The sequence below is a fragment of the Triturus cristatus genome, chromosome 5_2, assembly GCF_964204655.1.
Source record: "Triturus cristatus chromosome 5_2, aTriCri1.1, whole genome shotgun sequence".
Taxonomy (NCBI): Eukaryota; Metazoa; Chordata; class Amphibia; order Caudata; family Salamandridae; genus Triturus; species Triturus cristatus.
In genome coordinates, this window is record NC_140588.1 from 469,001,438 (window position 1) to 469,022,621 (window position 21,184).

The 21,184-nt window shown below is 42.5% G+C and overlaps 1 protein-coding gene across 3 annotated transcripts in view; it reads right to left on the reverse strand.

Moving 5' to 3' along the window:
* The window catches only part of MED1 (mediator complex subunit 1), a 555,355-nt gene that overhangs the window by 202,370 nt on the left and 331,801 nt on the right, over positions 1-21,184 (reverse strand). For all 3 annotated transcript variants that reach the window (XM_085606628.1, XM_085606627.1, XM_085606629.1), the window contains one exon: positions 19,168-19,196. In XM_085606628.1, coding sequence (XP_085462754.1) covers positions 19,168-19,196 — 29 coding nt within the window. The remainder of the gene's footprint in view (positions 1-19,167; positions 19,197-21,184) is intronic.

The window sequence follows — 21,184 nt, forward strand, 5'->3', positions numbered from 1 at the left end:
CACTCTGGCCATTAGTGCTGTAACATTGAGCCAAAATTGCGCAAGCCTAGGGCATTCCCACAGAATGTGGAGGAAGGTGCCCTCTCCCTGGCAGCCTCTGACGCACTGCGATGATGGTGCCCTTCCAATCCTGTGTAGAAGCGTCGAATGGTAATAGAAGCGGTGTAGTATCCCGAGCTGGACAAGTCGAAACCGTACCCATATTGCTATTTCCCTAGGGCCCTGGGGTGCCTCTAGCCACTCCTCATCATCTATGTTTCCCAGGTTGTTAGTCCAAGCGGCCCTCAGGTAAGGTGTTCATAAGCTTCCGGAATATTGTTGAGGTTGCTTTTTCAGGGAAATGATCACTGAGTAATCTGTCCTGGGGGGGTGGTCAGGAAGAGAGGTGCCTTTACTGCCAAAACTTGTGCTTAGCGCAGTGCTTCCAAAACGTTTAGAACCACAACCCACTTTTTAGTATCACCAATCAGCCCATATAGCTTTAATGAACATGAGGCAGGCGATTTAAAAAAAAATGTAACTAGTGCATGGTGTGTTAGCACATTGTCATTTACAGAGAGCAAGTTTCCATTGAAATGGTCACTAAATTTTCACAGATTAACAGTTTAAAACTATATTGCACACAAATAATAGTGTGTGGAAATCAGGTTTCGGTCAATATTTATTATTTGTGCAATATAGAGTAAAGGGTCTTGATTTGTTCTGATCCTATTAAAATCTTTGTTTCAATCACACTTCAGAATTATACAGAAAAGTGCTTTATTTTTGCTTTTCTAATTGCAGAATTTATAGTTTGAGGCATGTACATTTTGTTGTGTGGGGAAAAAAAAATGATATCCTACATCCTTTCCTTTTTTTACACTTCATGTGCCCCAGCAAGATTGGCCCATAATTAACTTTACTTTTCTTTCTCCAACTGCAAACTGGGAAGAGTTTATAAACACCAGTTGTGTTAAAAAACACAAACAGCAGAAGACATAGCCTGACTTTTGACGTATGTTTGAAGCGCAGCAAACGTGACAAGATAAATACAGAATTTAAAGGAATCTTTAGTTATACCTTGGACATACCACCATAAATTAAGGGTTTGGGAAACATTTATCTACAGCTAAAATTAAATGAATGTCTGTAAATTGTACAAAGGTAGAAACATAATATAGTCTATGCTGAAAACGAAATAAATATCACTCTTTGTAATGCGTGTATACTTTAAATTTACAGTGCTCTGCCAGGACAGTCGCACCCCATAGTAAATATGATCAATTGTGCTGTGCTTGAACTAAAGAGATACAGATACCCCTGCCCTGTGTTGTATGTTTTATTGCTGTTGCCCTTGTCGTTGTTGATTTTCAGATGTGTAAAGAGCTCTCCTGCTGACAAGCAAAAGAACCCTTCGTAATGCGTGCTCTGGAGGGCCACCTACCCTGCAATAAATGACAATGTGCGCGGCCACCCAGGGGCGCACTAGAGGGAACAGTGGCTGAAAGTATGGTTGCTTGTTCAAGTTACGAAGGCTGGGGAGGAAATTCAAACTAGATGTTGGCTGTGGTCTGTGGCAAGTGGACTGTTGGCCCGCTGTGGGTCCGCCTGGGGAGAGAGAAGAGGTAGGTCTGCAGAACTGGGTGTGGAGGGCTTGCTCTTCCATCTTCTCCTCCTGGGGCAGGTTCAGGCCTGTCTCATAGGGTCTGAAATGGCAAATACACAGTGACTGTATGCCACTTGCTGCTCACAGCCACAACCCGGGTCCTTGCCCAAACTTGGTCTTGCCGTAGTGATAGGGTTCCCAGGACTCTTGGGCGATCACCAGGCCCTTGTTCTCCAGGGATTACTGTACTGTTACCAACTGCCTTGGGGCGGGTGCCAGAGGGGCAAAGGGGCTAAGGGGCTGAGTGGCTGCTTGGCTTGAGAAGACGTCTTGATTATTATAATGAGGTTGGCGAGCTTAAAACTGTTGTGATTCTGCCATACAAGAGTCTTTGGAGTGTCTTTAGAGTGCACGCGAGCAGAGCCCATCAGGTTGGCCCACGAGCCACACCCAGTTGTAACAGCGACGCTACTGTGGGGCCTGAGACGCTCACTTTGCAGCAGCCAGCTACGGCCGCTGTACTTGCTCCTTGGGTGCAGAGTGAGGAGCAGACTTCACCAATCGGTGCCTCCGCGAGCCATACTTCACTTGCTACTGCGGCTGGGGGGGATGTTAGGGGCAGATGGGGGAGTGATAAGGAGTGATGGTGGGGTCCGGCTGTAGAGGCTGCTGGGGAAAAGCGGAGAAGCAGCCCCGTGTCATCATTTCGCACAGGGACTTCGATGGCAGGGTTACCAGACCCTGCGCCTGTGGTGTGCTCCTCTCACCTCTTTCTCCTCTCCGTCCGCTACTGGCGGTCCAGATGGTCCGGTGGTTTTCACCTTCCCTCAGCCCACAGCCCATTTGCTGCCGTGCTCCTCACTCAGGAAACAGGAAACCAGCACAACAAGGTCCCCTATACCCTCTCTTGTATGGATCATTGCCAAAAACACAGGAAAGTAATGGGATTAAAGAGGTTATACCAGCGCAACTCTGCTTGAAGAATCCTCCGCTGGCTCACTGTGAAGCAGAGAGCCAGTTTTAAGCCGCAGGGTCTTCTATGAGCTCAACTGTTCTAATCTCAGTGAAAGATTCTGTACGCACAGGGCATGAAGGCCTCTCTACTCTAGTGCTTGATCTCTGGTCCATGATCCAGGGTTTAGTTTGCCGCGTTTGGGTGATCTGTCCATAACCTAAATAGGCCCTAAACTTGGTAATGATGGCTTCATTACTTTCTACAATCTAACGATTGCTCATCTTGCAGGAACGTCCTTCAAATCTTCAGGTTTTCGTGGCTCTCTATTGATCGAATAATCTGTGTGATGTTTCCTCATGTGTACTTGGCCTAGGTGTTCAGTTTAACTTCTGTCTTCCTCAAACCACTCTTGCAAATGGTGACTAGAAAGGCATAAACTGAAACATTGATGGAACCCCTTTTATTTGGTTCTTTGCGAATATACAGCACACTTTGAATATTTATGGTAAAATGGGAGAATTGGTCCAATTTGAACTTTCATCTGTGGTCCGTTTAAAAGGTCGCAGGAGCTTTAAGAACTTTTCACGAGGTCATAAAGAGGATTAATAAACAGTTCTATTTATTGATCTATTCACTGTAGCGTCCTCCCTAGCCTCTGGAACATGCAAAGGAATACCCCACACACAGAGCTCTGGATTGTACATCTTTACACTGCACTCTCATTGCATCATAATCGTTAATTACCACACCATAACACCTCTCAGAAAGCTATGTATTTCTTTGTTGAGTCGGCCCAGAGCCGCAAGGGTCCTAGTGCACATATTCTCATGACACTCTCTCTCCCTTGTTAAATAAAAAGTACCAACAATAGTCTCATCATATTTCTTCAATAAGGTGTTGAGGCTCTTGCACTAGTCAGCCAGATCGAATGGTACGAGATGGTTGAGATGCACTCTGACTGTAAACCACTGGCACAGGTTCTGATATTTGATCTGACCTGGCAACTTGGGCTGGACCGTTCCCATGGGTAGCAGGGTCAAGACTGATTTGCATATGGCTGGGTTTGAACTGGAATGGAATGGGGAAGCAAAAAAACGATGGATTTAGGCCCAGATCTCTGTACTGAGGTGAATGTGACATTGCTCAGCATTCTGTCCATCAATAGATTTTTTTGCATTGATCTGGACTGTCAGGCCGGGTCACCGCATTCATGATTGCAGGAGCTGATGACCGCCGAGGTAGGTACTCAAAGTGTCCCATGTGATGGACTTTCCACGATCATGCACCATCATGTCACAACCCTCAAAGGATCGATAGCAAATGGAGTGTCTGTTTTCCGCTTTGTTTCTTTTTGGCCAGGATCCAATCACCTTCATCGAAGGCCGTTTCTTGATCTTGTTGATGATTGGCATAGGTTTTCATCTGACACTTCCGAGAAGTGTCTGTGACACAAACCTATTCGGCAGTCAAGGATCAGTCTACTGTGGCAGTTTAGTTCGGAGGGCTCTCCAAATAGGAAGGTGGCAGGGCTCTCACCCACTGTGGAGTGAGGAGTTGAACGATAGGCATGGAGGCCTTGCCAAAAGTTCCTGATTTAACTTGATTCCCTTGATCGATGCTCGCTGAATTTCCCATTTGAGGGTACCCATGAATCATTCCCAGGCACCATTAGCTTGGGGCCACAGAGGAGTGCTCTTTTAATGCTCTACATTTAGTCTGACCAGAAATTACTTGAATTCTTTGCTATTGAACTGCAGACCATTGTCAGATCTGAGAATGGCAGGGATACCTCACATTGGAAAGGTGTCAGCTAGCAGCTCAATTAGCTTGTCATAGGTAGTGGACGATAACTTCTCTCGTGAAGGAAAACATGAATACTTATCAATAATTAGCATGAGATGATGTCCATTTTCTAAAGGTCCAAAGAAATCAACTGCAATTCTTTCCCACACATGCGCAGGCAGGTCAGACATTGGCAAGGGATGCTGCGTCATCTTGCAAGAAAGGCAGTTGCAAAGATGACATTCTTTTAGTTCCCTCTCTATTCACTCACCTAGGTGCGGGAACCACACACTGTCTCTTAGGGCTCTTTGGTAGCTACAAAGCCACCATGTCCTTCAAGAGTGAGTTCAATTACTTGCTGTCTGAGGCATGAGGATTTGTGAGGCTCTCAATACAACACCTTCCTTGGTAACGGACAGTTCATCTTGTACATTTTTAAATTTCTGAGATCCAATTTCATCAGTAAAAGGGTGAGCATGCTTTTTCCAAGAATGAGTTGAAATGTTATCTTTGAGGATAAACATGTTCTTATCAGCATTAGTAGCTGCAATGATCTGCTCACTGGATAGGGATGATGGCGTGCTGGACCTCCCAATGAAGTTAATGTACTCTTTAGCTGTTTTGTATGTCAAACTGTGCTGGTGTAACAGTACTCATGAAAAGTTATCAGCAGGGTTCTGATCTTTACCTGGCTTGTGTACAATTGCATAGTTCTACTCTTGCAGTCACAACCCTCACCTCTCCATGCGAGGGGGCATCTGGACTTTCGGGTTTCCAAAAATAGTGAGCAGCGCATTGTAATCTGTAATGATAGTGAAAACTTTTCCATATAGAAATACATGAAAATGTTTGCAGGCCCACACTACAGCCAGCCTTTCCTTCTTGGGCTGAGAATAGGCATGTTCTGTGTCAGATAGGCATCGACTGGCATAGGCCACAATGTGTGTTTGAGGATTCGGATGACCATTATGCTGAGCAAGGATTGCTCCCAATCCCACTGTGCTCAAATCGACTGTGATCTCAGTATGTAACTTGGGGTCAAAATAGGCCATCTTTGTTGCCTTTTCAATCGCATGTTTTATTCTTTTGAAACTTTGATCACATTCATTGGACCACTGGATAGGGGCATCTTGTTTTGTCAAGTCTTTGAATGGGGCAATCCCAGTATCAAAGTCACAAATGTACCTTGAGCAATAACTAGCCATGCCTAAAAAGGATCGGAGCATGGAGACATCTTGTGGGGAACAGGTAGCTGATATTTGCTTGTATTTTATCTGGGTCAGGAGTCATTCCCCAATCAGAGAATATGTGTCCAAAGAATTGGAGTTTGGACTTGTGAAACTCACACTTTGCTGCAGTTAGAGTGAGACCTGCATCTGCGAGTAACTGGCACACTTGCTTAAGAGCCTTGTCATACTGCTTTTTCGTTATCCCTAAGGGAAATTACTTACAAAAATGAGGTTTGACTCACAGGCCATGTTAAAATTGCACTTTAGAATGCATTTAAACTGCTGTAGAAATGTTTTCCCATAGAATATGACATTCAGAAAATTGCAACCGTTTTATTATGTGAAAGAATCATATTCAAATGTTTTATTAATTTAGTAAATAATTCTTAGATTAATCATATGTAGGGAAAATGTGTATGTGAAATAATATAGAATAGATTGTTTTTTGTACCAGGCTAGGATTCTTAAATGTGCTTCTGATTTGGACCTAAAAGCCTTTCCTTTCGACTCTTGCTCATAGCTTATAAGACATTTATTGAGAACATTTTGCCTAGCACCATAAACTTGCTTAAGAATGTGCTGACTGCAAATTCATGTTTCTTTAGCTTCCTCACACCATGTTAGGTCACTTTCCTAATACAATGAGCTGCTGTGACCGCTTGAATAAATAATTATATGGATATATTTTATGAATGCCTTACAGAATATTATTGCTAGTTTTGCTTCATCATATTCGACTTGCTTTGTATTCACAAAGGTCATAAGCGCATATTTTAGCCTTGGTTAGAAGGTTCTCATGAGAACTTCCCTCCATATAACAAAGTCTTGAAACAATGTTTTACACTAAATCAACGAGAATGTTTACCATGGGAATTGGAATGAGAAGCATTGGAAGTTGACGACACCATTGGAAGAGGAGGGTTAATGCCTAACAATTATCACTACATTATTGTGTGGTTATATATTAATGAGTCTTCCTAGCTAGTTAGAGTACTGAGCCTTTTGCAGAATAAGATGGGAAGAATCTTTGACCCAGATCTCTTTATCCTGCCTGTGGGACTCTTCTACTAAAGAGTGGCTTCTTTACCGACAGCTACTTCTAAAGATGACTTCTGCTTCTTTTATTTAGAGACCCTTTTGTGATCAATGCTACTGCAAAGATCATCCTTTTAAAGCTGTGGCTACTGCAGCTGTAAGGAACTTGGCTGAGTTTCTAGAACAACTTTTTCTGGTTGGCTTTTCATATTCTTAATCTTGCACTTTTCTGAAAGAAACTCTTTATGGGTTCTCTTTAGGAAAGATTAGGCTCCATAGCTAGTTTAATCACCATTCCTTCATGGAACACTCAATTGATTTACGCTGTCACTAATCAAACCTTTATTCATATTTCTGTAAAATTACTAATCTGAAAAAAAAAAAAAAAACAATAGTAATCCTTTAACCTCTTCGCTGCGGCGCAAATTCCACCGCAGCGTGCTGAACATTCCAATCGTGGGCGTGGGCGTGGTCATGACGGCTCCCGGCCGTCGTCCGCACATGCCCACCGTGACTCATGACGGCCGGGAGCCATCATGAGCACGGAAGAGGTTAAGATAAATAAAGGTGTTGAAACCTCATCAACCCCTTATCATTGACTAAACATTAATTTAACCATTTATGATGGATGCAAAGTTTAATTCTTTGTTCCAGCTCAGTTCTAATTCGGTGGAAAAGGTCCGTCGTCCTTTTCAAGAGCCATCAGGATTTCCCAAGTAAATTGAGTATTTAGACTTCAATACCATTCTTGGATAATCCTCAGGCCCCCCCACAGTTTCTGGTAGCAGAGGAAATGGTTAATACCCTGAATGGAGCATTACAAATCGTACCCAAGCTACAGAAAAAGTAATCCCGACTCCAGTGTCCAGATCCAGACAGCATGGCGAAGCGGTGTCTGAAAGCAGTTGTGGTTTGGAGGTTGCGTTTTAAAAAAAAATGTGAGTATTAATAGGATGAAAAAGTTGTGGTTGTGAGTTTAGTGGTCGTAAGCGTTTTTCCTTGCAGGTTGTATAAGTGAATAATGAGAAACATCAAAGAGTTGTTGAAGAGGAGACGTTGATTTCAGGCTCATTAAAGTCAAAAGATAACAGGATAATAACAAATGCTATAAACTTGCCTGCAGAAGAGATTGATGTGGAGTGTGAGATACCATCACTTTAATTGATAAAGTTAAGGACAAGCACTCGTGTTTGATGAATCTCTGTTAATGTTTGTAGAGACTTATTGCGCAAATGGGTGAAGCTGCATTAATTTGTGTCAAATTTCACTGGTTGAGAAGCCACTCGCGAGTGTAGAATATTCTTGAGTGATCGAGATACTTAATTTTTCCTTAGAAGAGCAAACAAGAAGTTATTTAAGAAGTTATTTGAAAGAGTGTATGAAAACAAAGATGATTGTGAAGGAGGGTGAGCTACTGCGAGGAGTGAATCATACGTCATAGTGTTTGGCACAGAGATCGGGCGGTTGGTGTACTCTCGTGCCATCATTGGTTAGAAGGTTTCCTTTGCCACGTTGTGATTGGACATTGTTGATTTGAGTCCTCCCTTCAGATTTGGTAAACATCTAATGAAATTTAAGCTGTCATTTAATTGTTGAACAAAATTTGATGTATACAAAACAGAATCAAAACATTTGGGTATACGTAAACATTTTGAAGATTTGACTGTCATTATTAAATGTTTTATGAATTTTAAGAAATTTGTTAAGGGTGATGTCACTATTCCTGTACGAAAAGGTGAGGAGGCACCTTCTGAGGGTGCTTCAGCATACATTAGGACTAACGAACATGGATTAAATTCATGTTTATGGCTTAACAATGGAAAAGAATCATGGAAAATGAGGGATCTTCAAGATTTTCCGAGGTATGGGACATTTAACACCAGAATCCTCGATCCTTTGAAGGGAAAATTGTACGAGATGAAGCTACCACCTCGACCCATGCAATATGAAGCTTTTAATGGTTGGGAAAAAGTTGTGAGGGAAAAAGAGTAATATCAGAGGAGGACAGGGAGAGTGATGAAAAATTATGCAAATGCCCTATGGGATGAAGAACAGCATAGATGGAGGAAGGCAATTATTGAAGGAACCAGATTATATCCGCTTCTTGCATCAGAAAGTATGAGAAAGGGTAAGGATGCTTTTAAGCATGAAGGAGATGACTCAGATACTGATTCGGGAGAGAAGATGGATATTATAACAAATGTTGTCTTCCCAACCTCCACCACCTGTAAAATATACTGACCTAGACAAGATAAGTGCGAGTGTAAGTGCTGGTCAGACTTTAATTGTTCCCTGCTCCTTCAAGAAGCACCCCATTATGCCCTGTGAGAGATGTATGTGTATATATATATATATATATATATATATATATATATATATATATATATATATATATATATATTTCACTGAAAAAACCATAGGTTTCACACATGTTATAGTTAGCTGGACATTTTACTCGTAAAAAACCAATGAAATTCCCCCGTTATAGTTAGTTCCGCTAACTATAACTCGCGCGCCCGCAATCCACTGCTGATGACGTCGCATATTACAACACTCATGACATGGTCAGTGACATCACTCATGACATCACTGATGACATCTCAAATGACATCACTGATGACATCATCCATTGAGTATGTGTTTCTGAACAATTTTAATATGTTTAATATATATAGGGAAAGGCCTGTTGAAGAATGAGTGGGTGTACAAGTGTGTAAGTGGATGATTTTCTGTGGTGCGTAACTAACTCTATAAGTGAGTCATTAAATGTATCTTACTGCAGACTAGTGACTAAACTGTGTAAATGTCTGTATGTTTCTGTATGTTGGTGTATAAGTGGCTGCATGGTTTTGTGAATACCTATATGAGTGTCTATATGGGTTATTGATTGCTTGTCTGAGTATCTGTATGGGTTCCTGAGTGTTTGTGTGGGTAGGGTGTGTGTGACTCTATGCATAGATGTGTGAGTGGGTGATTCTATGGGTGCATGTTTTTAAGAGTGCATCTGTGATGGACTGTATGGTTGAGTGAGTGTATGTATGGGTGTGTTAGGGATTGAATGTATATCTCAGTGGTACATTTGTGACTAACTACATACGTGAAAGGCAGTATATGTGCGTGTAAGAGTATATAAGTGGGTAGATGTGAGAGTGTGTGATTGTGAGAGTGACTGTATGTATGAGTGTGTGCTTGTATCAATGATTCTATAAGAGTGTACGAATGTGATACTATTTTTATGAGTAATTGAACTTGAGTATGTATAACCACATAGGTGAGTAAATGGGAGTGTGATTATTTGCATGACTGAGTAGGTGTGAGAGTACCTCTATGGATGATTGGTAGTGTGTGAGTGTCTATATAGGTGTATAAATGCATATGATAGTTCTGTATGTTGTGACTGTAAGTATGAGTGACTGTACAGGTGAATGAGTGGAGGTGTATGTAGACCTAAGAGTTAATAAGTGGGTATGTAGTTATTGGTATTGCAGTATGTATGGTTTTGAGAATGGAACTCTTAAATTTTGAGTCGGTGTATCAAAGGTTATATTAGGGTGTGAGAAGATGTGGTAATTTATCACATGGATGACGTCATCAGGGATGTCATCAGAGATGTCATGAGTGATGTCACTGACCATGTCATGAGTGATGTAATATGTGACGTCATCAGCAGTTGATTGCGGGCGCGCGAGTTATAGTTAGCTGAACTAACTATAACGGGGGAATTTCATTGGTTTTTTACGAGTGAAATATCCAGCTAACTATAACATGTGTGAAACCTATGGTTTTTTCAGTGAATTTGCAAGGTTTTTTAAATGCCAATTCCTAACTATAACGTGCGTGAAACCTATGGTTTTTTCAGTGAATTTGCAAGGTTTTTTAAATGCAAATTCCTAACAATAATGTGTGTGAAAACTATGTTTTTTTTAGTGAATTTGTAAGGTTTTTTAAATGCTAATTCCTATCTATAACGTGTGTGAAACCTATGGTGTTTTAAGTGAATTTGCAAGGTTTTTTAAATGCTAATTTATGAATGTATTATTATATTTTTAAAATATTTATTTTACAATAAGCTACCTATATATATAGTTATAGATTAACTTTATCCTGTAATATGGAATGGCTCAGTTTTTTTTAATTTTTTTAATTTGGATAGAGTTGAACAGCATAGTTAATATCTTCTATAAACACATAAACACTTTTAAAAATTATTATTATTTTTTTTTAAGGGTTTTTGTCCATGCGCACATGGTGCGCGCACGGTGCACGCATGCGTACGTGCTCCACGTGCGTATGCGGACGTCGTGCGTGCTCCGTAAGTGCATGCTCGGTACGCGCATGCGCACGTGCTCCGTACGCGCATGCTCTGTACGCGCATGCGCGCGTGCTCCGTACGCGCATGCGTGCTCCGTGCGCGTACGCGCATGCGCGCGTGCTCCGTATGCGCATGCGTGCTCCGTGCGCGCATGCGCGCTTGCTCCGTACGCACATGCGTGCGTGCTCCATGCGCGCATGCACGCGAGCTCCGTGCGCGCACCGTGCGCGCACGGCAAGTCATGTGATTTAGAAACAACACTTTTCATTGGTTTATAGTAGTTTCAGTTCCAGAAACTTCCAACACCACACCCACTCCCCTCATTATTACTTCTGATTCCCTGGGAGAAGGAGCTGAGCAGCTTTTCCAGTACTCCAGTACTTGAGAATGGCAGAGCAGCAGTCATCTTCTGGGAGTGAGCAGGAGACCCTTGTGAGACAGAGACGGAGGAAACAGAAAGACTCTTTTATATGGCAATTTTTTACATTTCCAGACGGGCAGAAGAAGATGAATGCTCCAAAAGTCACCTGCACTCTTTGTGATCATGTCTTATCAAGAGGAGATCCTAAAAAGAAATACTCTTTTAGTATTTTCACTATGATCAGGCACGTTAGAGATGTACATCCTGTGGCTTATGCTCGAGCTGCTAGAGAAAACCCTCCAGCAGCTCAGCCGAGCACATCCGCAGCAGCTCAGCCGAGCACATCATTGGCAGCTCAGCCGAGCACTTCATCTGCGGCGGCAGCTTCACCTGCTTCGGTTCCTCTGGATATACACCCTCTGTTTAAGAGGGTGCATATACGGTGCAATGCGTGCAATGCTCTTCTCTCTTATGGGGAGACCAGCATTCCCCTAATAGAGAGCAAGATACAGCAGCACACGTGCAGCACCCTATAATTTTTGCCATGTCTTTTTTTTCCTCTGTCCCTCAACACAACGGCTCTTTTTAGAGCCACCTAACATCTAAACACTTAAATTTGTTTTTTAATTCTATTTTTTTATGATTCCGCCGTGCGCGCACCGTCCTTCAGGGACCCCCTGACAAAAGCTAGGGGGTCAGGAACTCTCTACCCTGCCCCCTTTTCACGTTCTCCACCTTTCTTTTTCACTTTCACACACAAAATGGCGGTCGACACTTCCTGATTTCGACCGATTCGAATGTTGACTGACGTAACCACCAATCAGATTTACGCTTGCGCACGGCACTGTGCGCGCACGGTGTGCGGCTATAGATATTTATGTGCTTTTAACTGCAATTTTCTCAGGAACTACTGAACAGATTGACACCATATATGCAAAAGGCACATGCCTGACCTGAGGACTACCTCTTTGCCAAATTTCAAGTAATTCTGTTCAGCCGTTCGGGCTGCACCTTCGACTAAAGGTCCTATGCGAAAATGCATGGGGAAAATGCGTTTTGGGACCTCCCTTTTTTCTCAGCCCCCGCTTGACGAATCACCCCGAGACTTTCAGGGTAGGAGCTGAGCGGAGCGCCCCATTAGTTTTGAAAATTTTGCGAGGATTCGTCAACGGGCACCAAAGTTATTCAAAATAGAATTTTCAGATTTCTTATGGAAACACGGTCCTAACTATAACTATCTACTGGCGACCGCCAGTAGATAATATATATATATATACATATATACATACATACATACATATACACACACACACACACACACACACACACACACACACAGCGAGTCAGATGCAATTAACTCGCCTGAATATTGAGGATCCTACTAAGGAGTATAAATGTTCTGATGCCGCAAGTGGATACGAGCCCACTGAGGGTAACAAGACTGTTCTCTTTCTTTCTTTTAGGACTGCTGGTCCCATCATGCAATATTTTGTCACCGCAACATTAAGTGCCCCCCACTGAGGGCTAAGAACCAATCATTGGCATGCAAATTGATAAATTAAAGGGAAGAGCATGTGAGCAGCCTATGAGTAAGGGGTGCAATAGCCTTGAAACGCGTCAGGCAATCATCTGGCCTTTGGAAAGCCATATCGTGGGCCCGCTGCCAGTGCGTCCTGTGAAGCTCCAGGGCAATTGGTGATATATATTACCTGCTGGCGGTCGCCAGTAGGTAGATATAGTTAGGACCTATTTTCCATAGGAAATCTGCAACATTCTATTTGGAATAACTTTGGCGCAGATTGACGAATCTTCGCGAAATTTTCAGAACTTTTGGCCAGCTCTGGTCCGCTTCTATCCTGAAAGTTTCACGTGGATTCGTCAAGCGGGGGCCGAGAAAAAAGGGGGGTCCCAAAACACGTTTTCCCCATGCAATTTCCCATAGGACATTTAGCCGCAGCTACAGCCCGAACTGCTGAACGGAATTACACCAAATTTGGCAAAGAGGTAATCCTTAGTTCAGACTTGTGCCTTTTGCTTAAATGGTGTAAGTCAGTTCAGTAGTTCCTGAGAAAATGACATTTAAAAGTACATATATATCTATGGCCTTGGAGAATCCGCGCAACCTATGCGCACCCTGCCGTGCACGAGCTGTATTCTAATTGGCTGTCAACACTTCAAATCAGGAAGTGTTGGCAGCCATCTTGTGCCTCGGTAGAACCGAGGCACAAGAAACCTAAGAAACAAACGTGCAAAACGCGAAAAGGGGACAGGCTGGAAACACCCTGACCCCCTAGGCCTGCTCAAGGGGTCCCACAAGGACCCCCAGGGCCAAAAAAAGCATTTTTTAAATTTAAAAAAAAAGAAAATTTCGGCCGAAAAAATTAAATAAAAAATGAAGCGTGGGCTCCCGCGCTTCTTTGGTAATTGGCCCCCGGTCGGGCCAAATCCCGGGGGCATCACCACAAAATAGTGTGGGGGGTCCCAATCCCCCCCACACTGCCCCAGGGACCGCCACCCCCCAGGGCTTATTAATATTAGGTGGGGGGCTCTCAGGCCCCCCCAGCCCCGGGGACCACCACCCCCAGGGCTTGTTCTAAATGTGGGAGGGGGGCCGCGCGGCCACCCTCCTGGAGCCTTGTCTAGGCCCTGGGGACCGCCACACCCAGGGCCGGCTCCTGCAGTGTCCCTTAGTGCCCACCCCCGGGACACTGTAGTTTGCAATGACAGGGCGGGAGCCTCGCGGCTCCCACCCTGTCATTGCAAACTGCTTTCCTATTCAGAAGAGAGAGCAGGAAACCTGCTCTCTCTTCCAAATAGGAAAGCAGATTGCTTTTCCACAGGGGGAGCAGCATGTTAGCTGCTCCCCATGTGGAAAAGCAATGCCGCTCCCGCAGGGCGTGGGGAGCCGGCTCGGACCGTAGGGGGATTGGGGACCCCCCCACAGCCCCCAACGAAGAGGGCTAGCCCTGGGGGATGGGGTCCCGAGGGCTAGTAGTGGCCCGGGAGGGGAGCCACACGGTCACCCTCCTCAAAACAAAACAAAAAAAACGGCCCGGGGTCATAAGTGGCCACAGGAGGGGGCAAGGCAGCCCCCCTCCAAAATTATTATTTTTTTTTTTAAGTGCCATGCCCCGGGGGATGTGGTCCCCGGGGCAAATTATGGCCTCGGGAGGGGGGACACGCAGCCCCCTTCCCGATTTTTATACTTTAAAAAAAAAAAATGGGGACAGGCCCTGGGGGATGGGGGCCCCAGGGCCAATAAATAAGAAAAAGAAGGGGGGCTACACAAATACAAATAACAAAAATGGGATCGGGCTGGAGGCCACGCGCCCTCCTTGCACCACTCTGCAAATGCGCCCCCTGGCGTGTTTGCAGAGGGGGGGAACTAATTCCCCTTGAATACTGGGGGTCCCTGGGGGCCAACTAGCCCACCAGGAACCTCCAGTATGTGCTAGGGGGCTGCGTTGCAGAGAGGTGTAATGAGGCCACGCCCCTTTTTACACCTCTCTGCAACGCAGCTTCGTGGCGCTTACTGGAGGTACCTGGTGGTCTAGTTGGCCACCAGGGGACCTCAGGATTCAAGGGGACTTAATCCCCCAACTTAAAACGTGCCACGACACCTCAGGCCCCGCCCCCTTCCTTCACCATTGTACAAATATTCCTGTAAAATCAGCTGAACTACGAATTCTGATTTACTCACCTGTTATCAGGAGAGAACCCAGTGCTGCATCTTTTAGCCCAGCACTGACCCTGAAAAGTAATTCTAAGCGTACTTACCAGTAACTTGTATTTCCTTCCATAGGAATCCATTGTGTGGTTTTCAGCAGAAAAGTTTCAAAGTGTCTATTTTCACAAACTAAAAATATTCCTAAAAAATCGCCTGTATGACTTAAACACATTTTTTCAACTGTTTACAGGAGATGCACCAGTGCTGGATCCAGGATCCACCACTGAGTAATTAAAACTAATGATAACACTACTTACCTGCTAAATGAATTTTCTGCCATAGGATAACATTGGTGATTCTATGTGAAATAATTTCTAAGTGTCAACTTTTAAAATACAATAATATTCCTTAACCCCTTCACCGCGCCGTGCTGAAGGTTCCATTGAGTGAGCGGGGCCATGACGGAGTGGTTCCGTTATGCGCACAGCGCGACCGACGCGCATGACTGAACCACTCCGTCATAAGCAGCGATGAGGTTAAAGATTACTACTGTAACCAAAACGCTTTTACTCAACTGTTTACAGGAGATGTCCAAGGACTGAATCTAGGATCCAGTCCTGTGGTTAGAAAAGTAATCCATAAAGTAACTAATTGCATTTGACTAGAAATTCACCTTGAGCTCAATGTTGCATTGTGTTTCATATTGTGTTGCCCATTGCAACAACTGTAACTACTGTACTTAAAATGATATTGCCTCTTTGAAAAGTATTTAAACTAAAGTAATTCATTCTGAGAAAGTATATTTTGTATTGTAATGTATAATGTAATTATAATAGAATTAAAAAAAGAAAATGTTTAAAAATAAATGGTTTAAAAAATGTAGTAAATCAGTATAAAAAAATCAGTATAACAATTAATACATTAAAAATTGTCATTTACAAAACCTTTGAAATTCACTGAAAAAGCCATAGGTTTCAGGCTTGATATAGTTCGGAATAAGCATTTAAAAGACCTTAGAAATTCACTGAAAAAACCATAGGTTTCAGGCTTGATATAGTTCGGAATTAGCATTTAAAAAACCTTAGAAATTCACTGAAAAAACCATAGGTTTCAGGCTTGATATAGTTCGGAATTAGCCTTTAAAAAACCTTTGAAATTCACTGAAAAAACCATAGGTTTCAGGCCTGATGTAGTTAGGAATTAGCATTTAAAAAACCTTAGAAATTCACTGAAAAAAACCATAGGATTTAGGGGTGTTATAGTTAGCTGGACATTTCACATGTACAAAACCATTGAAATTCTCCGATACAGTTGGTTGTACTAACTACATCTCGCGCGCCCGCAATCGACTGCTAATGATGTCACATATTACATAATTCATGACAAGGTCAGTGACATCACTGATGACATCTCAAATGACATCACTGATATATACACACACAGACACAGACACAGACACACACACACACACACACACACACATATACAATTTCACACAAAAAAGGTACAGGCACATTGTAGTTACATTCAGATTTGACACTCACAAACCCATAGAAATTCAGCCGTTATAGTTAGAGTTATCTCAAGTAACTATAACTTGTGCCCTAAGGGAACTATAACTCACACCCTCGCCATGCACAGTTTTCTCATCAATAATTTTACAGCAAATATTGCACTGGCATGATCAATTAGGTCACTAGATGTCATGAGTGATGTAATATTGGGAGTAATTAGCAGTGCATGTTGAGGGAGCATATAGTTACCTTAGGGCATGAGTCATAGTTACTTGAGATAAATAACTAGAACTGCTCAATTTCTATGGTTTTGTGTGTGTAAAATCTGAACCCAACTAGAATGTTCCTGTAATCTTTGCTTTTAGTGAATTTGTAAGGTTTTTTAAAAATTCTATTTCCCAACGATAACGTCCCTGTAACCTTTGGTTTTTTTCAGAGAATCGCTATGTTTTTTAAAATGCTATGGGATCCCTGGGGCTGAAATCAACTGGTGTAGAGGGGCTGCGTGTTCCCCTCCACCTTTTGACCTATGGCAGGGCCCCAGGGCAAGGTGTCCCTGGGGCTCAAATTGGCCTAGGAAGGGGGCTATGTGTCCTCCTCCCACTTATTTATAAGGTCAGGCCCCGGGAGATGGGGTCCCATGGGCTGAAATGTGTTCCCTGCCCTTATATGAAAGACACAATTCCCCTCCCCATGGGACCTTGCCCACCTGGGGCAAAAAACCCAAAAAAAAACACAAGCGCAGTAGACCGTGCTTTTAAAAAAAACAAACAAAAAAAAACATTTTTGGCACCAGCCCATTTTTCTTGGGACTCGGGCTGAGTCTAGAGTCCCAAGATAGCTGCCACCGCTTCTTGGCTGAAGTGGTGGCAGCCACTCAGATCTCACCTTGAGATCTGTCGGATAGGCATATCCTCCACATCCCTAGATATCATAATATTTTTTAAATTACTTAACTACTGAATGGATTCACACCAAATTATAAGCATTCTTAATAGACCAAGTTCTTGCTTTCTGCCAAATTAGGTCCTATTCTATTCAGCGTTTGGGCTGTAGTGTTGTTGAAAATCCCTATGGAAAATTGCATAGGGAAAACATGTTTTTGGGATTGTCCCAATTTTCTCGGCCCGCTTGACGAATGAACCTGAATCTTCTCAGACAGCAGCTGAATTGGTAGGCACACTTTTTTTTGGGAAGATTTGTCAAACAGCGTCAAAGGTATTAACAAAACAAAAAACGCTTTTCTTAACTATGACTACTTACTGCCGATACCAAAAGTAAAGCTGTTCACACATGGCAAGGGTGTAATGCAACATAGTTGTAGTTTAATTTATAGCAACAAAAAACTCACAATGCGTTTCAGCCACAGGCAGCTTTGATCGCCGCTGTGTAAGGCCATAGCCCGTCATGATTGTTTGCTGCTGCAAATTAAACTCGGACTATGTTACACTACACCCCTGCCTTGTGTAGGCAGCTTTATTTTTATTCATGAGTAATTGATTTATGTTCAGCCAAGTAGCTCCCTCAGCAGGTGCTCCGCCTCCCAACGGGACGGAGGTAGTATATGAGCAGAGGATGTTGAGTCCCTCTCAAGTCAAATACAAAAGCATTGATATTCTTTCATGAATGCGCAGTTCCATAAGTTTTTGCTAGAGATCCCGCTCGAGTCACTTGCAAAAGCAATGAAATTATTACATGAATTAGAACTTCTACTTGCCATCACTAAGTGTCCCTCTCAATTCAAATGCAAAAGCATGGATGTTCTTTCTAAGAGCTGCAGTTCCACTAGTAGTTTCTAGGTGTTCCTCTCAAGTCAAATAAAAAAGCACTGATATTATTTCATGCAACTGCAGTTCCACTTGTTATTCGAGGTTCCACTCAAGTCATATGCAACTACTTAAACTGCCCTGCGCCAAGCTGAGGGGGGGGGGGGGAGGGTGGCTTTAGTATATACATTTATATAAACACTTTTGCTATTTTAATTTTTTTTGCTTGTTTTCCATAGTATTATTTGCTAAAGTTGGTTTATAATGAGGAGTCAAAATGACAGATTTCAATATATTTCTTAACTTTTTTTATTAAAGTAAGTAATTACACTCTACTATACATAAAAACCGTGTTTAAGGGTATGTATAAGTTAGAGTCTTTGATCAAACCTTCCCTAAAAAGGCCAGACCACCAGCAATACAGGGGAGCTGCAGGTCCACAAGTAGTTAGTAGAGGTCTCGCTCAAGTCGGATACAAGTGGTTGAAGTGTCATTCACAAACCTGAGTGTTGTGTAGCTTCAAACTAGAAATCTGCCTATACACTCTTGCTATTCTAATCACTTGTGCTCATTTTCTGTAGAATAGATAAATATACCAAAGATGGTTTATAATGTGGAATCAACATTGTAATTTATAATAAATGTCGTAAGAGTCATAGCGAAGTGCAAGGGTCTAACAATTTCTATTCTTGGGCAACTATTTTTTAGTTGGACGTATAGATGTACAAGGGCAAAATGCAGTCTTTCAAAGTAAAGGCTGGAGTGGGCTGGTCAGTTCATATATACCTTCTACGTGGGTATAAAGGACTAGTATTTGAATGACATGTCAATAGACCAATAGTGAAAGAGTGTTGATTAAGGACCCCTATACATTTATGCATTTTGGTATGATATTTTTAGTTAAACATGTGGCTGGCAAGACAGCCAAAGCGGTCTTTACACCAGACCAGAAACGGCATACCTGAGGAGATGCAACAATTCTTCACAGACCTAGAAGACAAGAGCAAAAAAAGAAAAAAGGTATAGTGTGAGTACAATATTAAACCTACTGCATGAACGTTTTACATTGTTCTATTAAAATAAAAACGACAGAATTAACCAATTAATCCTTTAACATAACGTGTATTTGTAAAGCGCACATTCACCAAGAGGTCTCTTGGCGCTGAATAACAGATGTTCATTGTTACCCAACTCAATGGTCCTCATTTTATCAACCTCAGGTGGATGAAAGGCTGAGTGGATCCACCGAGATTTGAACCTGTGACCATGAGGTCGAACACAGGCCCCTGCAATGGACCCATTAGTCCACCGAGCCACCAGACCCAGCAATCCTTTAGTGCACTGTGACACAAAGAACCAAAAGAATTCAACATTTATATATTTTAAGAGTGAAGCGAAAACATGTACTGTCTCAAAAAAAGGTCAAGAATGAGGTGGTCTAGTACAGCAACAATGAGTGACAGGATAATGTAGTAAAATGCAAACAGCTTACAAAGGATATCCTTTCAACCCTCATGCTACTTTCGAATTGGGCTCCAACAGGAGTTTGCATTACTTACTGCCTTAGTTTGAAACATTTTGCAAAGTAAAACCTGCTGAACTTTTTGCAGGCAGGCAGAGCACAGTCAGTTTGTACTCCTCGGAATAGGTGAAAACATCTAATTAGAATGTCACCCTACACATTCAAAGTGTGCAGATTGGAGTGGCATGGCCATAGCACGCTTGCGGTACTGTAAGACCCTCAAACAAATTTACCAGGTGCCAGCTGCCATAAAACTGCCATCTCTATGGCATCCGAAGCCCCACCCTATTTCGGCACTTCCAATGCCACTTCCTTTTTCACAACAAACCGTGTGAAACCGTGTGGCTGTGAAAAATGTAAAACAAAAACAAATGCAGGCTTATTAAAACACACTGCCATAGCACGGCAGACAGCAGGCATTCTGCAGTTGCCCTAATAGGAAGTCCTAAGGGTTGGCAAAAGCAGAATTAGAAAATAATTCCAAGCCCAATGGGCAAGAATTCAAAGGCCCTTATTATGAGCGATTAGGAAGTGCTTTAATAAGCCCCTTGGAAACAATGTTTCTGGGTGGCAACCTAGGAAGTCCGTGCTTTCGCACAAATGCGCAGAGGTTATTTTCTTCTTACTAGACCTTTTTCTAGTGCACATTTCAGACAGTTCGACCGGACAAAATTTGCCCAGAGAAAGAACGAAAATGTCAGTGCAATTTAAAGAAACGATGGTTCTACCCAAAATAGGGTTACCATGAAACTCATAGTGAAAGCATATGTTCACGGGCAAGCTGCAGTCGCAAAAATCATTTGCCAGCCTGTCCACGGAGATCTAGATTGCTTTCTTAATATTGAACAGGAGTGCTCATACACTGCATCTCCTGGATTCCAGCAGGGAACCATCACTACTTTACCAGGCACTGTTGGCAGCAGTGAACATAAGAAAATAATTCAGAAGCAGCTCCTCCATTGATTCCATGACCTTCTATCCTAGTAGGGTGTACCCATCATTCATTCATTTTTTTCCTCACTCTCATCCTTGTGGGGACTATGTGTGAATGTCCCAATGTTTTTAAAATACACTAACAGAAAAATGTTAAGACAAAAATCATGATACAGGATCCTGCTTCAAATTTGCAAATATATTGTTATTTAATCGTGTGCACAGCACCATCCTTGTGGGGACATTGTCTATAACACTATTTGTGATTGAATACAGTCGAAGGCACATGGCTAAATGTTTATTTTATCAACAATATACAAAAACAACATTATAATCTATTCATATATGAATTGCTGCATATATACTAGGGGTTTACATTAAACACAGATTATGTTAATGTGCCAGAAAATATATCATGCTTAAAAAAAGACACTTAAACCTGTATTTAACCTATGTATTAGTGCTTAAAATCTTAGGAGATAAGGGAACTAACGCAAAGAAATCATCATAAGGAACCAAGGAA